Consider the following 24,211-nt stretch of genomic DNA (forward strand, 5'->3'; position numbering starts at 1 on the left):
TCCAGTCCTCTTTGTGGCTCTCCTCTGGACCCTCTCCAACAGCTCCCTGTCTTTCTTGTACTGGGGGCTGCAGACCTGGGCACAGAACTCCAAATGGGGCCTCACAAGAGCAGAGTAGAGGGGGACAATCACCTCCCTGTCCCTGCTGGTCACCCCTCTTTGATGGAGCCCAGGATCCCATTTGCTTTCCAAGCTGCAGGAACACACTGCTGGTTCACATTCCATCTTTCACCATTTCACCATTTTCATCAGGACCCCCAGGTCCTTCTCTTCAGGGCTGCTCTCAAGGATTGCTCCTTCCAGTCTGTATAGCATTAATGCCCCACTTTATAACAAAGCAGAAAAGCAAGCAGACACACGAGGACATTGATCATGCTCACTTCCATATGGATTCTCTGTCTGTGGGATACTTGGTTAGGTTTTTCAGCAGCTCCACCAGTGCAAGATGGATGCCTTCTTTAGTTGAGACGTTGGTGCAACACAACAGCTCGTGAAGAGCTTCTCGAATGTCCCTTGAAGAATCCTAAAAAATAAAAGCAAGAACCCTCAAATCAGAGCCTCTGAATGCTCAGAGAGAGAGAAGCCTGGGTATATACTTATTTTAAAGGCAGGAGATCCTGTTCCTTGGCTGAATTCATCCTAGAGGCATCAGTGAGCAGTAAGAGAATAGAAAGAACATGACCCAACTATTTGTTTATAGGTGTACAGTAAAAAAAACGTGTAACACAAGCTACAAGTCTCGTCATCAGCTTTGATATGACAACATGGGATCCTTACTGCATCACTTCTGAAGCCACACTGCACCTACGCTGAACTTCAGGCCAGTGATATTGCAGAGAGAAGCTTATGCAGCCTTCAAGCCGTATTTCTGGAAGCAGCGTGGCTGAACTCCAGCTTCATTACTTGCCTCCTGCCAAATACCACCTTGCAGTTCCAAATTAATACAATAGACTTCCTTGCTGTCATTTTTGTGGCACTGGCGGACAGAATGTGAAAATTTGACAGGATACAAGTCTGAGACGCATTTCAATAGAGGATTTTTTTAAAAGCATAATTTGCCAAATATCAACAGCACATTCATTACTGTCTTCCACAAAAAGAATGAACAGCCCCCTTCGTAGAGGCTCTTCAACGACAGCCAACATACACAAACAAAGGAGGGAAACGCAGCGGTTACGCTCATCTGGTCCTTATTTTGGTGCTGCAAGGCAGGCTGCCACTGAGTGAGACGACGTGCTCTGAAGGCTGATGCAGTGGCTGGGGAAATAAAATAATCCAGGTGTGTTACATGGACTGCTGGGAAGGGAGAACGGAGATGAGCAAGGCAGAAGACTACCAAGGGCCAAAGAGGTGTCCAAGGTGACAGGAAGTGAGAACCACAACACCACGACATGCAGAATGCGATGCTTGGTGAAAAAAGCAAGGAGCAGTTGATAGTTATTCAGGTAAAGGAAAAGCAGATGAACGAAAACAAAAGTTACCATCACCATTAACAATTCAGACACCAAAGTTCATGCTGCTCTCCTAAATCCTTTATTTTGGTGTCAAAAGCTGGATTTTACTGCTGAAACAGAAAGCAAGTAAGCAAGCACCTTCCTGAACCAAGCACAGTGAAAATGTGATAATTCTCATATTTCAGCTATCGTAACATAGACGACAAATCGTAACAAAAGCATAAAAAGGAACACCAGTGTAACTGCACTACACGTTTATACCTTAATGCAGAGGTCCCCAAGTGAAACAAATATGAAATAGATGCACAAATAACAGAGGCACCCAACACTCATTGCTGTGTTTTCAATCTCAGGTCGTATCGTACAGCTCTTGTTACAGACAGATAAGCAGATTATCAGAGAACCATAGAATGGCTTGAGTTGGAAGGGACCATCAAGCTCTAACTCCCCTGCTGCAGGCAGGGCTGCCAACCTTCATATCTAATACTAGACCAGGCTGCCCGAGGCCCCATCATAGCCTTAGTTTGCTTTATCCTGGAGCACAACTGAGGGGTGTCACTGTAGCACAGGGTCAAGCAAACAGTGGGTAAAGAGACACACAGAATGCATTTTGAGTACCATCCAAGGCTGAGATATTGTCCCAAAGAAGCAGAGATTTGTCTACCACGTGCAGCTGGGAACTGGCTGAGATAGTGATGGTCAGGAAAGGCCAAAACTATTCCAAGGAGAGTGCTAGAAGTCAAGGGCTGGAAGAGTAGAGAGAGATCTCAGACCAGTGTCCTGGCTCTGTACAGTGAACAAAAGGTACAACTGAAGTGGTAGGAGAAAGAAAATTAAGTTGTATTCAACGTGAAACATCACAAACATGGACCAGAAAATGAGACAGAAGGAAATCCATGTGACACACCAGCAGTTAGCAAGGACAGCGAGCCTTTAATCTGAATATCATTTATTAAAAAAAAAAAACAAAAAAACAACACAAAGAAAAAGCAAGACTGTAATGTTTCCCCCCTTGGGAAGGCCTTACCTCCAGAACAGCTAACACAGTATCCAGCTGGTCCTCCCGCAGCGTGATATTGTTGGAAATTTTCCTCATCGTGTGTATTGACTGCAACCTGACCTCCTCAATTTCATCATTAAACATGTCCACCAAAAAATCCAGGCATTTTTCCGCAAAAGAAGGTGAGGACTGAGCCAGCATGCAGAGTGCCTCCACTGCAGCAATCCGCACCTCTATTAGGAGAGGGGGAAATCAGGCATTAGTGCTGTTTAAGAGGATGTGCCACCAACAGCCAGGCCCTGTAGCAATGGAGCACTGGGCTAAGGACAGCAGCTCACAGAATGGCCTGGGGTGAAAAGGACCACAATCATCATCTTGTTTCAACCCCCTGCTGTGTGCAGGGCTGCCAACCACCAGACCAAGCTGCCCAGAGCCACATTCATCCAGCTAATAAATGTTATGCATTTCATGGCACGTTTTGCAAGCCTAGCCGTAACTGTGGTACCTTAAGCAAGCTAATTTAGATAATTAAACTGCTCTCTTCATTCTTCCAGACATTTTAATTGCTAAGAGCATTCACTGCATTTTTAAGTAGCCACGTAGCACTTTGTGAATTGCTGAAAAGCCCAAGAGTACCAGTGTGTTACCAGCACACAGAATGAGCTTTCCCTGCTTCCTGACTTCCTCACAAGAAAGGACAAAGGTGTGCCCTGATTATCAAAATGACTCATAATTCAAGCAAAAGTAAAAATAAACAGAGGCGTCCAGAGAATATTTCTGCTGTAAACCATAGTAGGAATTGAAAGAAGACCCAAATATAACAGACTTGCATGAAGATTCTTCCCCCCCACAGCCATTCCTGCTAGCTTCCATAACATTCATGTGCTGGGATCATAAAAGGGAAGATTAATTAGACGTCTTGCAAACACTGTTTAAAACATACTTCCACTTTTCATTCAAATTAGCTCATCTTGCAAACATTCATTTCAACTTGCGTGTAACGTTTAGGCCTATTGTTCTTAAAGAACATTTTGATTCCTGATGATTCTGATTAAGCAGAGAAATGCAAACACAGCGAGCCTTCCACTTCCACAGAACAAAGCCCGTGTCACAACACTGAGTCTCCATGGTCATTAAGACCACGGTGCTGTTAGAGGCATTAGAGAAGAAAAAACCCCAAGAAAACATTTGCCAATAGTGCATTCATGAGCTGACACATTCATTTAGATTGAAGTTACAGGATGGAATTGAAGAAACGAAGCAGCGCCGTGGGTAAGGAAGAATACAGCTCAGCAGTATTTAAAATACCACCGTGGAGATATATGTACACTCTTCAGAGTTCTGGTTATTTTCCACATCTGCCCATTTTACTGACATTCCCCAATAATCAAACTGGAGAATGCTTCACAGACAATGGATTGAGCCACACTGTCAGGCAGAAAGAAACAAGGCTGCGTGCTCGAGCTTCAGGGAGAGTTCAGCTATTGGGAAAACGTGGTTTAATTTGCAGGAGTCACAGAATAATAAATCAACTTTTACACCACAGTTTACAGAGATATTTTTGTTATGGTGTTTTTCTGCTGACTTCTTTACTGCCATCCTTTCAGCAAGGTTTAAAATTGAATTCAGGAACGACATTAGAGCTGCACCTCTTCACGGCTTTCAATAGCTTTTGCAAACCTTTGCTCTGCACACAGGAAAGCTGGGCTAGAAAAGGCTGAACACAGACATTCCTGAGATCATCAGCACAGTCAGTGCTACAGCCATGCTCAGAAGCTGAAGAATGCTTGTGTTCCAATTTGACACTCATAATTTCCCCTGTTTAAAAGAGCAGGCCAGATATAATCTGCTAGAATGGGTGAGACAAAGGCCTCCACATCCATCACAGCAAGACCATGAGACCTGGTGCAAGAGCACCACAGAGCAGGTAAATGTGATGGTGAAATGCAGGCATTTCCATTCAAGAAACAGAGCTACAATAACATGACGTAAACAAGCCCTCATCTGAAATCTATGTATCTGAAAACACATGAATCCAGTCATTAATTTTCAAGTATAACATGTTCCAACTGCCCAAGAACATTCATGCCAGCAGGGACCAAGAGGAGCTCGGCCTATGCAGCCCCCTGTGAGATGGAACTTGTCTTTTACTTCATTAGGAAAGCCAGACCTGATGAGAAGCAACTAATTAACCCAAAGTACCACTAGCTAGGAAGAAATGGGCATTAGTTGGCTAGGCACAACCTGAGATTGGAATTTGTAAGAAAACTTGTGTTCATTGGATTCTGAAACATCTTGAAGGACGTGGTGTGCCTCCCAACACAAAGGTTCTAACCTCCTGACCCCCAAACAGACAAAAGGCCCCTCCATACATCCCAAGCAATTCAGTCACTGCATTAACACTTACCATACATTTCATCTTCCAGACCGTGAACAAAGGCTCCACAAGCTCCTGATTCAATCAGGTTCACAGCACCTGTATCGATTTCTTCTTTGGGAGCATCATCTCCCCATTTTCTGCCACTTGAGAACTCCCCAGAGCTGTAGAGCTCCTTGGCTCGCTCGTGCGCCGTGCGCTTCCTCTGCCCAAATACATTTCTCACAGTTACAACCATGGGAAACACGAAAGGTGACTGATCAGAACAGTAAATGGTTTTCTGAATTTTAAAACAGGCATAGCTGGAAGCTCTTGCCTCCTTACTATTTTGTAGGCCTGAGAAACTGAATGTAATACCTTCAGAAAGTTGCTTCAGGAAGGAGTTTTACTGAAAAGCTTTTTGCACAAGAGCCCCATTCTCCAGCTACTCACTGCTCCTAAGATGGGAGATGACTACCAGAGAGCTCTTGCAGGATGCTGCAATAGGTTTGCTGCCAAAACCAGGATGCCAACTTTCTGCTGGCACAATAAAGCTTAGAGCCAAATGGCCGTCAGAGGAACGCAAACATTTACCTCTCATCCACAAAACCTGAATGGCCTCAAGCTCTTCATTACAGGGCTCAGTTAACGAAATCTAAAACTGGCAATTGCTTCACTGACTTTAATCTAACAGAAAACCTGTCATCATCAATTAACTCTCAGCAGCCCTGAGGCAAGGACGTGCTAAGCAAACAGGCTCTGCATTTCCACACCTGTTGTGTGATTTGAGTACTCTACACACAGCCAAAACAACTCGAGCACTGAGTGTTTACGTACCCGCAGATCTGACATGAGCTTCTTGTCAAGGGTCTGCTCTAAGAAATGGGAGCTCACTTGTTGCATAGAACCCTAAAGAAAAAAAGAAACACATCCATCAAAAGGAAGCAAGAGGATTACTCTAAATTCCACCACACAATTTCTGGATATATCCCAACTCAGGGCCTGACAATATTTGTCCTTTCTAATAGCTTCACATGGTGCTCAACACTCAAACTCTACATCAGAGTTTGCTGAGGATTATCAGAACAGCTTATTTTCTCACTGAACCTAATACAGATTTTACTGGGTTCAGTTGTTAAAACGTGCTGGGGGGCAGTTATTCCAAGTACTTGTTTTTAGGGATACCAACCCTGCAATCTCAAGGAGGGAATCACCACAGAGTTCAGCCGAGAGAAACAAAGCCAACACCCCACACTCAGCTTTTCTCCTGCTTCGAATTCTGACATGAATGTATTTGAGCAGTTTCTAAATTCCTCCCCATTTCTTTTTAAAGAGTTAAGTAGTGCAACGTGAACCCCTCAGAGAAGGATGAGACTTACCAATAATTTGGCAGCTTGTACTCTCACCACCCAGGAACCATCGCTAACCATGTGACAAATTTTTCCAAACGCATCATCAACCAACCGAATCTCTTCATTAGAAGAAGGAATGGGGACAATGCTAGCAGAGAAAAAGAGTCAGTCAGTTTGCTGGCTTCATCCAGCATGGCATAAAACTAAGAGCTATGCTGAATTCCCATCAACACACAGTAAGCATCAGGAACAAAAACTTCAATCGAATGAATGTATTCTCATCAAGTGTCAGCAGCTGGTACACAGCATTCCTCTAACTGCTTCTCCTGAGACTTTCTGGCACAAAACACCCAGGATTAAGATACTGCAGTGGCACCGTTGAGTCCCTCTGTGTACAGCACATACCTTTCAGGGTACAGTTGACTGAGGACCCAAATTAGCTGAACTGCAGCACTGCGCACTTGTTCATAATCGTCTGCCAACAGCTTGCAAGCCTGAAAGATTTGCAGCCAATATAATCAATTTCCACTGATTTATGATCCTTAGCATATATCAGTTCAGATCATAAATAAGGATAAATTAAATCTTCCCTTCTACTAACAAGTATTTCCAAGTTTGATCATCCTAATGAAGACTGTTAATCACATGAGGTATAGCTCCAAAACTGCCCGCATTCTGCAGGCAACACAAAGCATGAGCATTTCCTAAGAGTAATCTGATACAGCCTGCAGCTCTGCAACCTTTTTGCCAGGACAAAGGGTGATGGATTTAAACTAAAACAGCAGAGATTTAGAGCAGATGCAAGGAAGAAGTTCTTTACTATGTGGGTGGTGAGGCACTGGCCCAAAGAAGCTGGGGATGCCCCATCCCTGGGCAATGTTCAAGGCCAGGCTGGATGAGGCTTTGAGCAACCTGATTAGCAAAAGATGTTCTGCTCCATGACAGGGAATTTGCAATGAGATGATGGTCTCTCAAGTTTCTTTCCAGCCTACACCACTCCATGATTCTGTAACAAACAGCCACAGAATCGTAGAATCATGAAGGTTGGAAAAGACCTTCAAGATCACAAAGTCCAACCCCACTCCCACCACTGACCACATCCACACAGTTCTTGAGCACCTCCAGGGACAGTGCCTCCACCTCTCTGGGCAGCCTGTGCCAGTGCCTGATTACTCCTCCAGAGACCAGATTTCTCCTAATACCCAGCCTGAACCTCTCCTGGCACAACTTGAGGCCATTCCCTCTCACGTAACACCCTCCAATGCACAAGGATTTAACACTGAGATTGCAAGATGACAGTAAGAATTATGCAATGCCTTGTTCTTCCTATGCTCATCTCCCCCCAGCAAACAATCAATTTCAGTCACAGCACACACATTGGTGCACTCGAAGTTGTAAAGCTCATTTTTATTTGCTGCCATGTGGCACTGCAAAGAAGACACAGCATGCACATAGAATGCCCTCCCTCTGTTCAGAGCCTTCCACCTCTCGAAGCACAACGTCCCAGAATCCTGAAAAGCAAAGTATGCAAACCAGCACAAAATAAATAGAAACAAAAATGAGGTTTTACCTGACCATAAATGGCCTGCTGCAGTTTCAGTCCTCTCTCATGAAGCTGAAGCTATGGGGGGAAAACCAGAACAACAAAAGAAAGAAACAACAATGAAATCAAACGATGGTTTTAAATAACACACAATAAGTTTTCATCACTGTTTTTCCTGCTTTGCATAAAATTAATTGCTTGCATTTCTCAACTGTTATTGTAATTCAGCTGCTTCTCAAGCTTGGCTTTATCTTAAAGAAAACCTTGACTTCAGTGTAACCTTAAACTTCACAGCCACTTACACTTTGATTGCTTAGGAAAATACAGTTCATATGAACACTCTGCCCATTCTCTCAGCCTTCAAGCAATTTTTCAGCACTGGCCAGTTTCAACCACTCCCTGAGACATGGACCCAAAAGCAGCACCACCAGTGCATTTTCACAGCCAGAGGAACAGCAAAACCTGCCCTACTAAACACTAACATAAACAAACAACACAGTAGCAAGGAAAACTGTGATTAAAAACCCTAGGAACAGTTAGGGACCCTGAATTCATTCAGGATGCTTCCAAGCTCCAAACTAAAGCAAAACAGCTGACATTGTAGTGAAACTATTAAATTGAAGGTCATAAATCTTGCTATGGATTTGATTCAGTGTCACTGCAGAAATGGTGGCAGGTGTAAGAAGTTCTATGAAAAAAAAGAAAGCATCAAAATGGAATGAAAATGAAGGATGAGTGCAGCCTCCAGCAGAGGGAGATCCCAGACAGACTCACACACAGTCTGATCCTCTCTAATGCATCTTGTTTCCTTCTTCACAGTTCAATGGTGTCAATTCAAATACCTTTGATCACCACCAGGTTAGATGGGGTAACTTTAAGAGTAGCAGAGAAAGTGCTATACCCCCATACAGTCACAGGAACTCACACTAAGCAAAGTTCTTAATGCACTGTCTATGCTTCTATTGCTGCAAAGCTAGAAAGTTCTGAATTTGCTGAATCCCACATGAAAATCAGTAACCAAAACATTGCCAAAAAAAAAAAAAAAGAAAAGCACACAAGTTTTCAGATTTAAACACACAAGGTTTCCTGTCACAATCAGTGTTCTATTAAATGCTGAATAGGGGCTTATTATTGTGGCAACCAACCCTGAATCAGGAAATGCAGACTTCTCACTAGACCTTACCTGCAATCATACCATGATATCCCAAATTAAAAAGCTTCTTCAGCTACAGCAGAAGCAGATCTCATTGAATCACAGAATTGCTCAGGGTGGAAAAGACCTTCAAGATCATCAAGTCCAACTGTAACCTAACCATACTACCTTAACATATCATTATGAATCCCTCTGAGATCTCATGAAGTTCTTCTATTCGTAACTTACCTTATTTCTCCAAGTAATTTTGATATGTTAAACTGGCACTAGTTTACCATATGGGCTAGCTCTAGTCCAAACCTCTCTGGATTAATTTGCACATCCTTCCCATCTTTCTTATCAAACCCCAAACAATTTCTTCCATCACACCAGCACTCCTCACCATGGCTTTTATAGCTGCTGTTCTAACACGAGGGTCCTGGTCATTAAAATGATCTCCTATGATCTTCTGGACATCTTTGGCAGCCTGGCTTTCAGCTTCTTTTGCAACACCTTTTTCCACCGGTCCAAGACAGCCAATTAACTGAAGACACTTATTTCTTACACCGTGGGAAGAATCTGTCAGGTGCTATGGGACACAAGAGAAGAAAAGATCTAACTGGGTTTTTTAATTGTTCTTTCCTCTCTTCAAAACAGCCAGAGTAAAATTCCCAGCAATTATGAAATGTTAATATTTTAGTAGAACAAGATTAAGTAAATACTGACAATGTACTTTTTCCTCTGGCAGAGATAAATATTTAAACAGATTATTAACACATTTGCTTAATGCTTTCTATCAATAACTTATTAACAGGAAGAGTGTTTCTAAATAACAGCTACAGAAAGCAGACATGCTTACAAAAGCATACGAAGGAAGAGGCAGTAACTGAGAGAGCAGTGAATCCAGTGTTGTTTACAGACTTGTCAACTGCACCCAGTGCTGTGCTCACAACACATTTGGTTACAAGTTGCTCTCCTTCAAAATTTAGTACCTTGAGCTCTCTCCCAAAACAGACTGAATCCAAATTCAGCATGCAAGAGCACAGCTTTGCCCTTCAGCAGTACTGATGTCCTCAGGGAGGCAGCCTTACCTTGCAAGCCACCTCTACCAGCCTCATCCTGACAGATGGGTTCTCTGGGAGCTTTGTGCCAATCACCAGCAGGGTGTCCAGCAGCTGAGCAAGGACTTGGTGAGACTCTGCAAAACAAAGCAGGGAAAGGTTACATACCTCTTTGCTGAGCTCCAGAACCACAGAATCACTCTGGTTGGAAGGTCCTCCTGGAGCCTTTTCCTTCAGAGGAGAAAAGAAGCCCAGTTTCCTTGGCTTCTCCTTGCAGATAACATACTAAAGCCACCAATCACCTTGGTACCAGGCCAGGCTGGATGGGGTTTAGTACCAGATCTGGAGGCTGGTAGACCTGACTGCAGCAGGGGGATTGGAGCTTGATGATCTTTGAGGTCCCTTCCAACCCAAGCCATTTATGATTCACCTGTCGCTAAGTGATACTAACATAAAATTAAACTTCATCAAGAACCTACAAGCAGTGAATATAAAACAGGAAATAAAAACGGACTTCAATGAAGACACAAACAGAATCACCTGTACTTCACTGTCTATTAGAAAACCAGTGTTACTACACTAATGCCCTGATGAGCTGCTTTGCAGTACACTAAGGAAAAACAATGTTCCTAACAAGATTCCACTTCAAGCAAGGCCTGAAAGGCATCTGAAAAAACTCAACTTACTCTCATTCTGAAGTGTGTTGATGGCATCATCCACAATGCAGTCTGGGGAAAATCCTGGAGTCTTCGATAACAAACCCAGCAAGGAAGCAATCTTCAGTCTTACAGAAGCATCATTCTCCTGGAAGGAAGCAACAGATATGAGGAGGAAGTTTTTCCCACAGTGGGTGGTGAGACTTGAAACAGGTTGCCCAAGGAGGCTGTGGATGCCCCACCCCTGCAGGCATTCAAGGCCAGGCTGGATGTGGCTCTGGGCAGCCTGGGCTGCTGGTTGGTGACCTGCACATAGCAGGGGGTTGGAACTGGATGAGCATTGTGCTCCTATTCAACCCAGGCAATTCTATTATTCTCTCATTTTTCAGCTGGGAGAGCAAAACACTCTGCAGGGAGGCAGGATCCACTCACATTTCAGCACAAGGGACCAAACTTTGCCATAAGGTTCCTTCCTCCTCTATGCTCCACCTTGCAGTAAGTCAATCACACCAAAATGTTCCTCTCGCAGCTTCCACTACACTACAAATTAACTCTTTTACCTCTTAATTTCTGAGTAATTACTCATTACTGTTTGAAAATAAAAGTTTAAATAATCAGGGTTTCAGGATTCTGAAAAACTCCCTGTTAATGTTCCTATCTTGGAAGTTAAAATAAACAAATGGGAGGATTTTAGAAGATGAACTGACACTGATGGTCTTTGGATTTCAGCTAAACGTTGGGGTCCATAGCCTAGAGAAAAAGTTCACAGCAAGGAGGAATCCTGCTAGAAAGATATAAAGCAAACAAACCCAAGGCAGCAAGGTTAAAAAAAAATAAATAGGAGCACATGTTAGCTGGATACATCTCTAAATGCTGTCACAGGTGGTGATTACATAAATAAGCTTCATAAATTATCATTAATTTTAAGTTCTTTAAGAGCTCATGCATTTTGAAGGGCTGTAAATAGGAGTATTCCACAGATCTGTGCACTCAGCACTTCAGTCCTAATTGGGAGCCCTCTTCCATCCTCACATTGCAAGGATATCCAACAGAAGGCAGAAGGACACAAAGGAGTCTGGATTTTACACTCAGCTCTCTCCAATGCTCCTCTGTATTCAGCACTGCAGTTCTGCACCTCTCATCACAGCAACGACACCTTTCTACAGTGTTTAGGAGAGACTCCAAGAGCAGCAGCAGGCCCCTAAGTCACTGCATCTCTAACCCCTCAACCCAACAACCCTCAACAGTTGGAAAGAGCCCTCTGGGATCCGTTCAGGCACTGTCTGATGGCACACCATTTCTGCCAGCAACAACCAGCTCATTCTGTGCCACCAGCCCAGAGACAATGATCCAACTGTCAGCAAACTGTCAGAAAAGTGTAGGGAAAGAGGAAGCGGCAGATGATTTTTCTGATCCTTTTCAGAGGGCAGATCCCAAACTGTCCTGTTTGCCCATCATATTGTAAAGGAAACAAGGAACAACAACAACAGTCAGTCACACTCCAACAACAAATACAGAGACTGACAAAATCCTTACAGCTCTAGCATCAATTCAAAGCCTTTCGGTACCTAAGGGGAGCCTACAAACAGGAGGGGAGTCAGCTCTTGGAAAGGGGAGATGACAGCAGGACAAGGGGAAATGGTTTGAAGTTAAGGGAGGGAAGATTTGGGTTGGACGTCAGGGGGAAGTTCTTTACTATGAGTGGTGAGGTGCTGGAACAGCTGCCCAGAGGTTGCAGATGCCCCGTCCATCCCTGGAGGTGTTCAAGGCCAGGTTGGATGGGGCTCTGGGCAGCCTGGTCTAGCATTAGATATGGTGGTTGGTGGCCCTGGATGCTGCAGGGGGGGTTGGAGCTTGATGATCCTTGAGGTCCTTTCCAACCCAAGCCATTCTATGAAAGTAGAGAAGATCCAATTGAAAAGAAAAGAAAGAATAGCAGAAGGACGTTTACAAGAAATAGCACATATCTCTGTTAGCAACAATCAAATTTGAGTTATTAAGTGAAGGATCAATATCTGGACAGCATAAAGCATCTATTCTTTAATCTTGTTCAGAATTTTTTGTTGGTTGAAGAAAAAAAAAAAAAAGTCTACCACTTCTGTTTTTCAGCATTGTCATTTAGAAGTGGTCTGCATTGTAAGCTATAGCTAAAAAATTTCCGTACTCTTAAAAGAAATTAAGCAGGATTTAGATAAAGTTGAGCCAGCTTTGGACAACTGGGTTACTTGGAAAACTTCTTGTCATGCCATCTGCTCCTTGTTAAGCTAATGCAAACTAATCATGCAGATCACCTGCAGGAATCATGGAATCATTAAAGTTGGAAAAGACCTCTAAGATCACCAAGTCCAACCCCAGCCTGTCCCACCATGCCCACTGACCACGTAATGGAATCATAGAATCACAAGGTTGGAAACAACCTACAGGATCATCCAGTCCAACCGTCTCCTCATCACCACTGCCACCACAAGCACGAAACCACATCACACAGCACGTCATCCAGACGCCTCTTGAACACTGCCAGGGACGGCGACTCCACCACCTCCCTGGGCAGCCATTGCAGTGCCTGACCACTCTCTGAGAGAAAAAGTTCTTCCTTATGTCCAACCTGAACCTCCTCTGGTACAACTTGCGGCCATTGCCCCGTGTGCTGCTCGTTGCCTGGGAGAAGAGGCCAAATCCCTCTTCACCACAACCTTCCTTCAGGAGGTTGTAGAGAGCAATGAGGTCTCCCCTGAGCCTCCTCTTCTCCAGACTGAACATTCCCAGCTCCTCATCAGCCTTGTGCTCCAGACCCCTCACCAGTTTTGTTGCCCTTCTCTGGACACGCTCCAGGACTTCAACATCTTTCCTGTAGTGAGGAGCCCAAAACTGAACACAGTACTTGAGGTGAGGCCTCACCAGTGCTGAGTACAGGGGATGCTCACCTCCCTGCTCCTGCTGGCCACACTGTTTCTAATGCAGGCCAGGATGCTGCTGGCCCTCTTGGCCACCTGGGCACACTGTCGGCTCATGTTCAGCCAAGCACCAACCAACACCCCCAGGTCCTTCTCTTCTTCACACTCATCCAGCCACTCATCCCCTGTACGCCTGTAACGCTGCATGGGGTTGTTATGGCCAAAGTGCAGAACCCAACACTTGGCCTTGCTGAACCTCATCCCATTCACCTCAACCCAGCCTGTCTAAATCCCTCTGAAGGGCCGCCCTACCCTCAGGCAGATCAACACCACCTCCCAGCTTGGTGTCATCTGCAAACTTGCTGAGGGTGCACTCAATCCCCTCATCAAGGTCATCAATAAAGATATTAAACAAGATGGACCCCAGCACCAACCCCTGGGGGACTCCACTTGAAACGGGTCGCCAGCTGCACTTCACTCCATTCACCACGACCCGCTGGGCATGGCCCTGTAGCCAGTTCCTTACCCAAAGAAGTGTATATCTGTTCAGACCACGGGCAGCCAGTTTCCCCAGAAGAAGCCTGTGAGGGACCGTGTCAAAGGCTTTGCTGAAGTCTAGGAAGACTACATCAACAGCCCTTCCCTCATCTATCAGACTAGTCACCCAGTTGTAGACGTCCCTCAGTGCCACATCTCCTCCATGGCTTTTGAACGCCTCCAGGGACAGTGATTCCACCACATCTCTGGGCAGCCTGTGCCATTACATAAGCACACTTTCAGGGATTTTTTTCTAATATCCTACCTGAACCTCTCCTAGTGCAACCTGAGGCCATTACCTCCTGGCTCACTTCCCTGTCACCGAGTCCTGAAACTGCTAAAACCAAGTGACATGAGCTGTAACCACACAGGTGAAGGACTACAAACCACTCACTGTCCTCACACAACACTGTTGGCAACTGAGACAGCAACACAGGAAACAGCAGCTTCCCATCCTACCTCCAACCGTATCCCAAGACAAAAGGTCAGAATGGGGTTTCTGGCAGATCTTTGGCTCTCAGCTTCATTACCTTATAATAATGCTCCAGCAGGATTCGGACAACCCCTTCCACGCTTTCCACTTCCACAGGCTTCCTGGCAAACTGCAGCAGGTACTGCAAGGCATCTGCAGGCGAGGTGGCTTTACACAGGTCGACGTGGAGCGCTGCTGACTTGCTGGGCTTGGTCAGCCGCAGTTTCTTAGCAGACAGGTCCTCATGCTGCTGCTGTGGGCCAGAGACAGAGCAACACAATTCAGAAACACCATGCAAATCCTTATCAGAGCAAACTGCTTCCCACAAAGGCAGCCCGAGGGAGTTGCTGCACCCCACCGCAGACACCGCCCTTTCCCTTGCCTGTCACAGAACAGTATCTATTCTGGAAGCACATTCCATAGAATCATTAAATGGCCAGGGTTGGAAAAGACCTCAAAAATCATGAAGCTCCAACCCCCCTGCAAGGCTGCCAACCTCCATATTTAATAATACACCAAGCTGCCCAGGGCCCCATCCAACCTGGCCTTGAACACCTCCAGGGATGGACGGGGCATCCACAGTCTTTCTGAGCAGCTGTTTGAGCACCTCACCGCTCTCTCTGTAAAGAATTTCACCCTGACATTCAACCTCAATCTTCCCTCCTTCAACTTCAAACCATTTCCCCTTGTCCTGCTGTTGTCTACCCTTTCAAAGAGTTGATTCCCATCCTGTTTGTAGGCTCCCTTTAGGCACTGAAAGGCTGCAATCAGGTCGCCCCACAGCCTTCTTTTCTCCAGGCTGAACAAGCCCCGCTCCCTCAGCCTGTCTTCTGTCTTCATAGGGGAAGTGCTCCAGCCTTCCAGTCCTCTTTGTGGCTCTCCTCTGGACCCTCTCCAATGGCTCCCTGTCTTCTTTGTACTGGGGGCTGCAGACCTGAACACAGTACTCCAGATAGGGCCCCACAAGAGCAGAGTAGAGCAGGACAATCACCTCCCTGTCCCTGCTGGCCACCCCTCTTCTGATGAGCCCAGGATCCCATTTGTTTTCCGAGCTGCAAGGACACACTGCGGGCTCACGCTCTGTTTTTCATCCATCAGGACCCCCAGGTTCTTTGCAAGGCTAGATTTCCCAGCCCAGTGGGACAGCTCCCACCCTCAGGTGAGCACTACATCTCCTCAAGTTGCTCTGCCCCTTTCAACCCCTTCTCCTACACCTCCCAGCTGTCCTCTCCCTCCCAGAGCTGAGGCCACCACATCCCCCGCATCTCCCCCAAGGCCTGCAGTAACCCGCCCCAAACCTGAGGCAGCCCCAACGCTCCCCTTATCCCAGGAAGCCACACCTGGGTTAGGCCCCAGGCTGCTACCACCGCCCTTTCCGCACTCACCGGGATCACCCTACAGAGCTCGGAGCTCTCCTCGCTCACCTGGACCACCTTGGTGAACTCCTCGTACACCCGCTTCTTCAGGTGTGCCGCCATGTCGCGGCCGCCCTACGCGCCCCTCCCCCCGCCGCCAAACCATAGAGTCGCCTTCTCGTGACGTAGCGAACGGAGAGTACTCTCTTTCCAGCTGGAGGTTCCGCTCTATGGTCAGGAGGTCTGGGCTGGGAGGCCTCCTGTTGCCATGGGAACGCGCGCTGCGTTCAAGATGGCGGCTGCGGCCTGCTCCGCCTCGGGGTTGGTGTCGTCACCCTGCGGGTGCGCTGGAGCTCGATTTTCCTCATCAATACGCGCCGTACGGAGCCGAGTGTCAGCAGCTCCGACAGGGGATGCCATCACACAAACCCCAGCGAGTCTGCTCAGCTGCGGGTTTATTATTTAATATTATGTGTGAGAAGTGCTGGTGTCTCCCTCAGGTTTTTCCCAGTGCCCAGTAAAAGATAACGCAAAACCACAGGGACACACAAAGAAGAGCCATCCCTCCTCTTCCCAGTTGCAACAAAATTCTTCATCGTGTCACAGAACCATTAAGGATAGAAAAGACCTCTAGGATCCCCAAGCCCACCCCCATCCCAGCCCCCCATGCCCACCGACTACGTCCCTCAGTGCCACATCCCACCTGAGCACCTCCAGCAGCAGTGACCCCTTGTACGCTCCCAGCTCCTCTAAAGATCATCTGCTCCAACTCCCCTGCAATGAACAGGGACACCTACAGCTCCACCAGGTTACTCACAGCCCCATCCAGCCTGACCTTGTGTGTCTCCGGGACGTTAAAGGCAAGCTTTGCATTGGACACAGCCAAACACATAATGCAGCCTTCACGTGTGTCTCCTTCAAGGAGAGGGGAAAGGGGGGCAGCAGCACCAAAGAGCCCCTGTGACAAGTATCTGTCTAGAGGCAGTTAGAAATACAGCATGTAAGATAGCCAGGGATAGCTGCACGTGGACATCTTAGGGATATAATGATCTGTGAAGGGATTGGAGTATAAAGCTTTTCAACTTGTCTAACAGTGTCACCAGTATCAGCTAAAAAATCGTAGAATTGTAGAATATTCCGAGCTGAAAGGGGCATAAGGATCATCGAGTTCAGCTCCTGGCTCCACACAGCACCACCCAAAGAGAGAATCATAGAATCATAGAACCACCAAGGTTGGAAAAGACCTAAAAGCTCATCCAGTCCAACCGTTCACCTATTCCCAATAGCTCCCACTAAACCACGTCCCTCAACACAACATCCAGCCTTTCCTTGAACACCCCCAGGGTCGGTGACTCCACCACCTCCACGGGCATCAATTCCAGTGCCTGACCACCCTTTCTGAAAAGTAATACTTCCTCATGTCCAGATCAGACCATTTGAGAGCACTGTAGAGGAAATACATCCATGATCAAATTAGCTGTGATGACTTGAACATCCCAGAGTTATTAAAACCATCTTAATGGCCGTCTCCAGTAAAAAAGTACAAGACAAACAAACAAAATACCAACTTTGGAATGCTCAGATTTTTTAAACACAGTGTAGGAACCAACTCGTGTTCTGTTAAGAATCGCCTCTGGGCCCCAGGCTTTCACTTCAGTAGCATTTCCTTCCAGTCAAATCACGGGGGGGTTTCCCTAAACTTATACATTTAAAAATAGTGTTGTTATTACAATGAATAGCACAAGACGAAAGATTGAAATAGGGTGACATGAGAGAGAAGTATGGTTCTTTAGGTTACATCTCATCAGCGATTTTTACCTCTTCTTCATAAAATTGTAGAATCCCCAGTTCGAAGGGGCCCATAAAAGATATAATCATAAGATCATTAAAGATCCAAATCTCAGTTGAGCAAGTATTTACACAGCTTTCAGGGATTCCACTTGAAATGGTGCAGATGCAATTTTTTTTCATCAGAGAGGTCATGCCTGGCAATACATGAGAAACATAAGTGAAGCATTAATCAGAAGAAAGCTTTTATGTATTCCCCTCGTTTCTCTCAACAATAGTTCAAAATCTGATCTGTTGCTTTTCAAAGATGTTTTTTTTTTCAACATTGCAGCTGTGAGCTAGCATTTAAAGGTTAGTCTGTGTGCTTTATGGACAGACCATTGTCTGTCTTTACCTAGAATAAATCTGTGGACCAGACTGCTGCACTCCATACAGCAGATCCCAACTTATGAGAAGTATTCACAGTGAGGAGAAGACCCTGAGGACAGCAGGTTAGGGTGAATGGGCTCTGTAGCTCTCAGTATTTACGACTCAAAATAAGGCAGAGTAGGAGACCTGTCCACGTGCTGCTCCTAACCCTACTAGCAACTCTGGACTCTGAGGTAGTAATTTGTTCCAGTTTCTAGTGAGAGACCAACTTCCCATGTCCACAAGACACACTGGGACATACTCATTTCTCTTAGGTTGAGTGCAGTTTGCTCAACTTCAGGTCTGGCTCCCAGTTCAAAACACATACCTTGAAAATTGTACACTTAACTGTTAATGCCCAACAAAACAGTGGCTCTCAAATGTTCTTTAATTTGGCAAACAACCAAAGAAGAGACTTTTATGGGCCCACGCGTTTCTTCCTGTCCCTCCAGTAGTCCAGGGCTTAGTCTCCACAGCCCAAGTTCGTTTGTTTTGATAACTGGTTTCTTCCACTCTCCATCAAGAAAGGCACTTTGCTACCACCAGGTGAACCGGATTATGTGGAAGAAATCCTGGGATTTGAAGCGAAACCCTTTTTCAGCACCGTGAGCATGTAAGGAGATTTCGTACCCTTTGTCTTTCACGTCCATTTGAATGCAGTCCAGTAAATCATAAATAGTTGGAGCTGCCTTCCAGGGGCCAAATTTCACCACGGATTTTTTATCCATATCCAAGCTGTTCAAGGCATCCTGACACCTGGCCACGTCTTCCTCCGTTTTGACAACACATATGATGACGCTGGAATAGCGGGACGCGACCGCTTCAGCCCGTGCGATGCGGATCATCAGCTCCACGTTCTCACTGTAGCTGGGCACACGGGCCAGGAACTGCTTCCTTGCCACACGCTCCCCAAAAATCTGAGGGGAGTCCTCCAGCTGCTTGATTAAGGGTTCAATGTCGTAGAACAAAGCCTCCTTGTAGACATCCTGGATGCACTGGGTGGGCACCTGGTTACTGCGCAGATATTCCAAGATGTATTTGAAGTAGGTCCCCGGCCTGTCAATGAAGATCCTCCCTTTGGAGTCTGTCCTGAGTTTGTGCTGGCCGGTGAACATCTCTGCCAGCTTGGAACCGGGGTGTTTCTTCAGGGTGCTCAGCGTTGTCGTGTACATCTCCCCGCCGACGTTCAGCTCCACGATTGGTGGCAACTACAGATGTCACAAGGGGAGAAAAACCACACATGTAAGACATTGGAGGTTGCCAACACGGAAGACTCAAGGAAAAAATACAATTGCAACTGGGAGCTCTCGTGGCAGTGTAAAAAGCAGGATGAGTCATAGAATCACCAAGGTTGGAAAAGACCTACAAGATCATCCAGTCCAACCATCCACCAATCGCCAATACTTCGCACTAAACCACGTCCCTCAACACAACATCTAAATGTTCTTTGAACACCTCCAGGGTTGGTGACTCTACCACCTCCCTGGGCAGCCCATTCCAGTGCCTGTCCACCCTCCCATGGAGGACAGGTGAGAATATCTACACCACACACCACGTATTGCTAAAAGCAGACACAGGATATTTATATTTGGCCCTCGTACCCAGATCAGTAGAAGCATGGATATTTTTGAATGGATTCATCTTCACCACACCTTTAGGACTTAGGAAAGGGTCATTTTGCTGATATCTGAGGTGCAGTGCAATATCTGTTTAACTGTGCATTTGACAGGAAGTAAAGAGAATCATAGAATTATAGAATCATAGAACAGCTTCTATGGGCTGGAAGGGACCTCAAAGATCATCTTGTTCCAGTTCCTTTTTTTTGCAGACAGGGTTGCTGATCACTAGATCAAGCACGAGATCACATTGCTCAGGATCCCATCTAGCCTGGCCTTGAACACCTGCAGGGACAGGGCAAAATAGTTTGTGCAACTGATGTGGATTTAAGAACTAAGATTTAATATTTGGATTTTTACCTCTATTTATTTTATTTCACTGTGCATTAATGCCACTGCTATTTGAAATAGGAGAGGCCTGAATGCCCAGAGAGCTGAACCTGGAGTCACTTCTGACGACATTCCTGACTTATTTCAACGCTGAAGAATTTTAACAGCCATCTTTGCATTTTTGTAGCACTTGGGAGAGCAGGAGGAGAAGGAAGAAATGAGGCAGTTCTTTTCCCTCCCTCTGCCAGTCCAGTAATGCAAGTCATATGCCTGGCCAGGACCGCACCTGTACTGGGAAGGCTTGAGTCAATAAACAACCCTTTTCTCCAGGAGCTCACCTGCTCTTTCTTGGATCTGATCACACAGCGATCTGCTTCAGTGCTGCCAGTCACATGCTTCAGCGTGTACCTAAGAGCTTAGCTGGATCCAGCCTGTGGTGCCCTGTGGGTACGTACCCACAGGATGAGATGACATGAGCTGATCTCACTGTTACACCAGGACAAAGGGGAGGCTCCTGCTGCCCTCTCCCCTGTCTTTCCTTGTCCCTGCTTCTTACTTTGTGCCAGCTCTGTTTCTCCTTCATTTTAGCAAGCTGAAGTGGCTCGCAGAGGATTTAACTAGCACCAGAGCTAGCAAAATGAGGGGACAGGAACAGACAACTCACAGCAGAGGGAGATTATGTCTTTTAAATGACAGCAAGCTGTAAGGTTTAGCAGCAATGAGTTCACAGTGTAGGGAAACCAGGACACAACAGGAGATTCAGGACAAAGACCCAGCTGGAGAATTGCTTTGCTCTAATGTAGGTGGCTTCATCTCCAGGGCAATTATTTGCACCAGGGCCAAGAGAACATAAAAGGATTCTGTCTGACAGTATGTAGTGTAAAGAGCATGGCCCAAAGCTGTTTCTGTAGCAAAGCCTAGCAGTTAGAAAATCTGCCATTAGTCCAAGTGATAACAACAGCTTCTCCTGTCAGGCATCGTTTGTCAGGAGGGTCTCATGCTTTTGAGCCTCTTTTTTTAAGATGGAAGGTCAAGGCAAACCAGTTAGTAATAGGTCCAGGGAGGGAAAAGTAAAACATTGTCTGATTTCTGCTCAGTAAAAGGCCCCTTGTCTTGTGGTTAACACTGATTTTCCTTAAAGCTCAAAAAACCACTGCTCCCAGCTGCTAATTCTGCACATCTTAAGCACCGAGCAAATTACTCATCATTGGAGACCACTGAAAAACCCCTGAATACACAGAGGGCTTTTACTCAGGGATCTGGCAAATTCAAGTTAGCATCAAATGAATTACATAGTCTGCAAAGGAGAAAAATAACCAGTGAGGTTGTTTGGTGTCGCTTTATGTGCCTCCAAGGGACATTGCCTTGCTTTAACCAGGCTGGTGCAAACAGGTTGGAGTCAAACACAGCTTTTCACCTAGAATTCCCGCCTTGCTCACACATCTGACGTGCCCCTGTGCCTTCAAAGTATCAGATGGACGCAAAAGAATGCTGTAAGTAACCCAAAGGGGATGCTCTGATCCCAGAAGAAGGGGCCATGCCCCCAAACCTGCCCTGTACTCACCATATGCTGGCTGCCAGTGACCTGTTTCCCGATGGGCTTGTGCTCCGAGGAAATGCTCATCTCTCCTCGTTGTCCTCCAGCCCTCTTTTCAGCAGATTCTCCTTCAGTGGGTCAGGCTCTTGCCCAACTGCTGCCCCTCAAACTCGAGATTGCCCCACGCACAGCACAGGCTGCAGGTCTGGCCAGAGGGGAGGGAGCAGCACGGAAGCGGAACTGTTTGCTCCTTAGTTTTCTGGCAATCAGCAAGCAGCAGCAGGGCGGATTTGGGCTGGCTGCCATCACTCATTCACCTGCAGATGTCAGAGCTGAATCAGCCCTTCCAAAGGAGGCCCAGCTTTCCTGAGGAATCCCACAGCCTCTGCCTGAGTTGGATCAAAACCTGTACACACTTTTGGTGCTTGTTAGCGTTTGCATGCTGCTCTTTTAGTGATGCATGTCCCAAACCATCTCACTGATCCCACCGTTGTGCCTGGCAGTGTCAGAGCAGGGTGCTGGCCATAAAGCAAAGTGATGTTATTTTCTTCATTGCCAATGCAGTCTCAAGGCTCAGAGTCATTTGTGCAGGGTAAATAAAACCAGTCCTGAATCTCCACTGGTACAGATGGACAAAACCATGCGGGCTCTGATTTCTCTGTCAGCTTCTCTTTCAGCTTACTTGTGTGCTTTTTCTTTTTTTTTTTTTTTTTCTAGTTTTATCTGTTGGTCTCATGAAAAATGTTATCTGCTCAATCAGCCTTGCTGTCTTTCATTTCAGGCTGCTTCCTTTACCAGCAACAAAAGGGAAAAAGGGAATCAGTGTTGTGGTTTAAGCCCCAGGTGGCTGAGCACCCACTGGGAGTTAGAACTCATGGACTGAGATAGAATTATTTACTAAGATAGAGAAAAGGATAATAATTATGACAAATATTTATATATATGAATGTATTTAACAAGTGATGCACAAGCAATTGCTCACCAGTCCCCAATTGGTGCCCAGCTAGAAGAAGAGAGCGAGATCAACTCCCACCTCCTTCACACACATGATATATAATATCATCATAATATCATATAATATGGAATATCCCTTTGGCCAGTTTAAGTCGTCCCTCCTAGTTCTGTTCTCTCCCAGTTCCTTAGGCCCTTCACTGAGAATGGCCTTGACTCTGTTCAACCTCATTAGCAGCAACTATAAACATTGGTGTGTCATCAGCATTGCTTTTCTCCTAGAAACAAAACATAGCATCATACAAAGAAAACAGTTCAATCCCAGCTGAAACCAAGACATGCTTCCAAATCATCAAGACTGGAAAAGACCTCTAAGATCATCTAGTACAAGCCCAACCCATGCCCACCATGCCCACTATGTCCCTCAGTGCCACATCTCCACAGTTCTTGAGCACCTCCAGGGAAGTTATTGCACCACCTCCCTAAGCAGCCTCTTCCAGTACTTGGTATTTTTTTTCTGAGAAGAAATTTTTCCTAATATCCAACCTGGAGCAACTTGAGGCCATCACCTCTCTTTCTATCGCTTTTATTGGATCTCCACCTCACCACTACTTGCTTTCAGGGATTTGCTGAGCAACAAGGTCTCCCCTGAGCCTCCTCTTCTCCAGACTGAACCATCCCAGTTCCCTCATCCGCTCCTAAGACTGTGCTCCCGACCTTTCACAGGCCAGCTGCTCTTCTTCAGACACATCTTTAAAAATGAACACTTACTGGAAAAAAAGCTGGAAGATCTGAGTGCTCTTAGTCTTTAATTCCTGCAAATCCCATTCATTCATTTTGCTCATCCAAAAGTGTCCTACGTATGACTGATAGAGGTGGAACTCGTACCATTTTGACACGGCTTCAGTGCTGGAGATGACAGCCTTCCCTTTTGCAGCTGTAGAACTGGATGGATGGACAGAACGTGGACAATTTCCCTGTGTTACAACCAAAGGAGATTGGTGTGGTTGAGAACAAACATTCAATGCTGCAATCAGATCCTTACCACATCAGCACAAGGAATCGCTGCTAGCTGTCATCTACAGCTCTTCTACCCTACAAGGCCCACTACAGCCATTTCTTCAGTCCGATGGACATACTGAACAGGTTCCCTCACTCTCTCACTCCTTTTTTACATCCTGGACACTTTTGCCAGCACGCTATAGAACAAAGAATCGGCATTTTGAGATATTTGGCTGGAAGTTGCCACCTATGTGGAGAATCTGATTGTTATTATTCAGGCTTCTTCTGGAACTTCTTAATCCCACTCGCTTGAAGATGTCATTTTTCAGTCCCGCTATGCACATTTTTTCTCTCTTTTTTGGTAGGGATTTGATTTAAAATGCCATAGTCATCTGATCTGAGAAGGGGCCTGAGGAAAAGCTGTCTCACAGCCCAAGCCATTGGCATACCACTACCTACCCATTGGGCCTCTGTGCCTTTCTTTTTGGCAGTCACATCAGAGATGGCAGCCTGGATTACTGGGACCACACATCTGATCTGTGTGGTGTCCCAGCCATGGAAAGCTTTGCAGGGAGTCATCTCTCTGCATCAAAGCCCTCTGGGCCTGCACTAAGGGGAAGCAGTCACTTTTGTAGTTCATCACTCCTCCTTTTACCCCCATGGTCAAAGTGATGCTGAGGAAACCAGCGGGTGGGAAGCAAACACTGAAAGGCAAAAGTGAGATCATGGCTCTGGAGGGGGCTGGAGGGCTCTCAGCACTCCATGCT

General features: G+C 46.0%; 2 protein-coding genes across 3 annotated transcripts in view; both read right to left on the minus strand.

Annotated features, from left to right (window-relative positions):
* INTS4 (integrator complex subunit 4) overlaps positions 1-16,076 on the minus strand; it is a 33,966-nt gene extending 17,890 nt beyond the window's left edge. Inside the window, exons 1-12 of one of the 2 annotated variants that reach the window (XM_042838171.1) lie at positions 15,843-16,076; positions 14,516-14,710; positions 10,585-10,702; positions 9,929-10,035; positions 9,241-9,426; positions 7,733-7,783; positions 6,568-6,656; positions 6,190-6,310; positions 5,648-5,719; positions 4,862-5,036; positions 2,482-2,687; positions 381-523 (exon numbers count right to left, since the gene is read on the minus strand). In XM_042838171.1, the coding sequence (XP_042694105.1) occupies positions 381-523; positions 2,482-2,687; positions 4,862-5,036; positions 5,648-5,719; positions 6,190-6,310; positions 6,568-6,656; positions 7,733-7,783; positions 9,241-9,426; positions 9,929-10,035; positions 10,585-10,702; positions 14,516-14,710; positions 15,843-15,935 (1,556 nt within the window). In that variant the 5' untranslated portion in view covers positions 15,936-16,076. The remainder of the gene's footprint in view (positions 1-380; positions 524-2,481; positions 2,688-4,861; positions 5,037-5,647; positions 5,720-6,189; positions 6,311-6,567; positions 6,657-7,732; positions 7,784-9,240; positions 9,427-9,928; positions 10,036-10,584; positions 10,703-14,515; positions 14,711-15,842) is intronic. The other variant, XM_042838172.1, reaches the window with a different exon arrangement.
* Positions 16,077-17,295: 1,219 nt separating this feature from the next.
* On the minus strand, positions 17,296-21,736 carry KCTD14 (potassium channel tetramerization domain containing 14). Its single transcript, XM_042838214.1, has 2 exons — positions 21,519-21,736; positions 17,296-19,216 (listed from the first exon to the last, which is right to left on the minus strand). Exons 1-2 carry the CDS (start codon positions 21,576-21,578, stop codon positions 18,545-18,547), a joined length of 732 nt encoding a protein of 243 aa, XP_042694148.1. The 5' UTR covers positions 21,579-21,736; the 3' UTR covers positions 17,296-18,544.
* Positions 21,737-24,211: the final 2,475 nt, after the last annotated feature.

The sequence above is a fragment of the Centrocercus urophasianus genome, unplaced genomic scaffold (assembly GCF_019232065.1).
Source record: "Centrocercus urophasianus isolate 14NV4802_14NV808 unplaced genomic scaffold, USGS_Curo_1.0 seq_74, whole genome shotgun sequence".
Taxonomy (NCBI): Eukaryota; Metazoa; Chordata; class Aves; order Galliformes; family Phasianidae; genus Centrocercus; species Centrocercus urophasianus.

Coding starts and splice junctions, on each gene's coding strand:
- KCTD14 (XM_042838214.1), bottom strand. CDS start 21,578: ATGAGCATTTCCTCGGAGCACAAGCCCATCGGGAAACAGGTCACTGGC. Junction 19,217..21,518: donor TCACTGGCAGCCAGCATATG/GTGAGTACAGGG, acceptor TGACATCTGTAG/TTGCCACCAATCGTGGAGCT.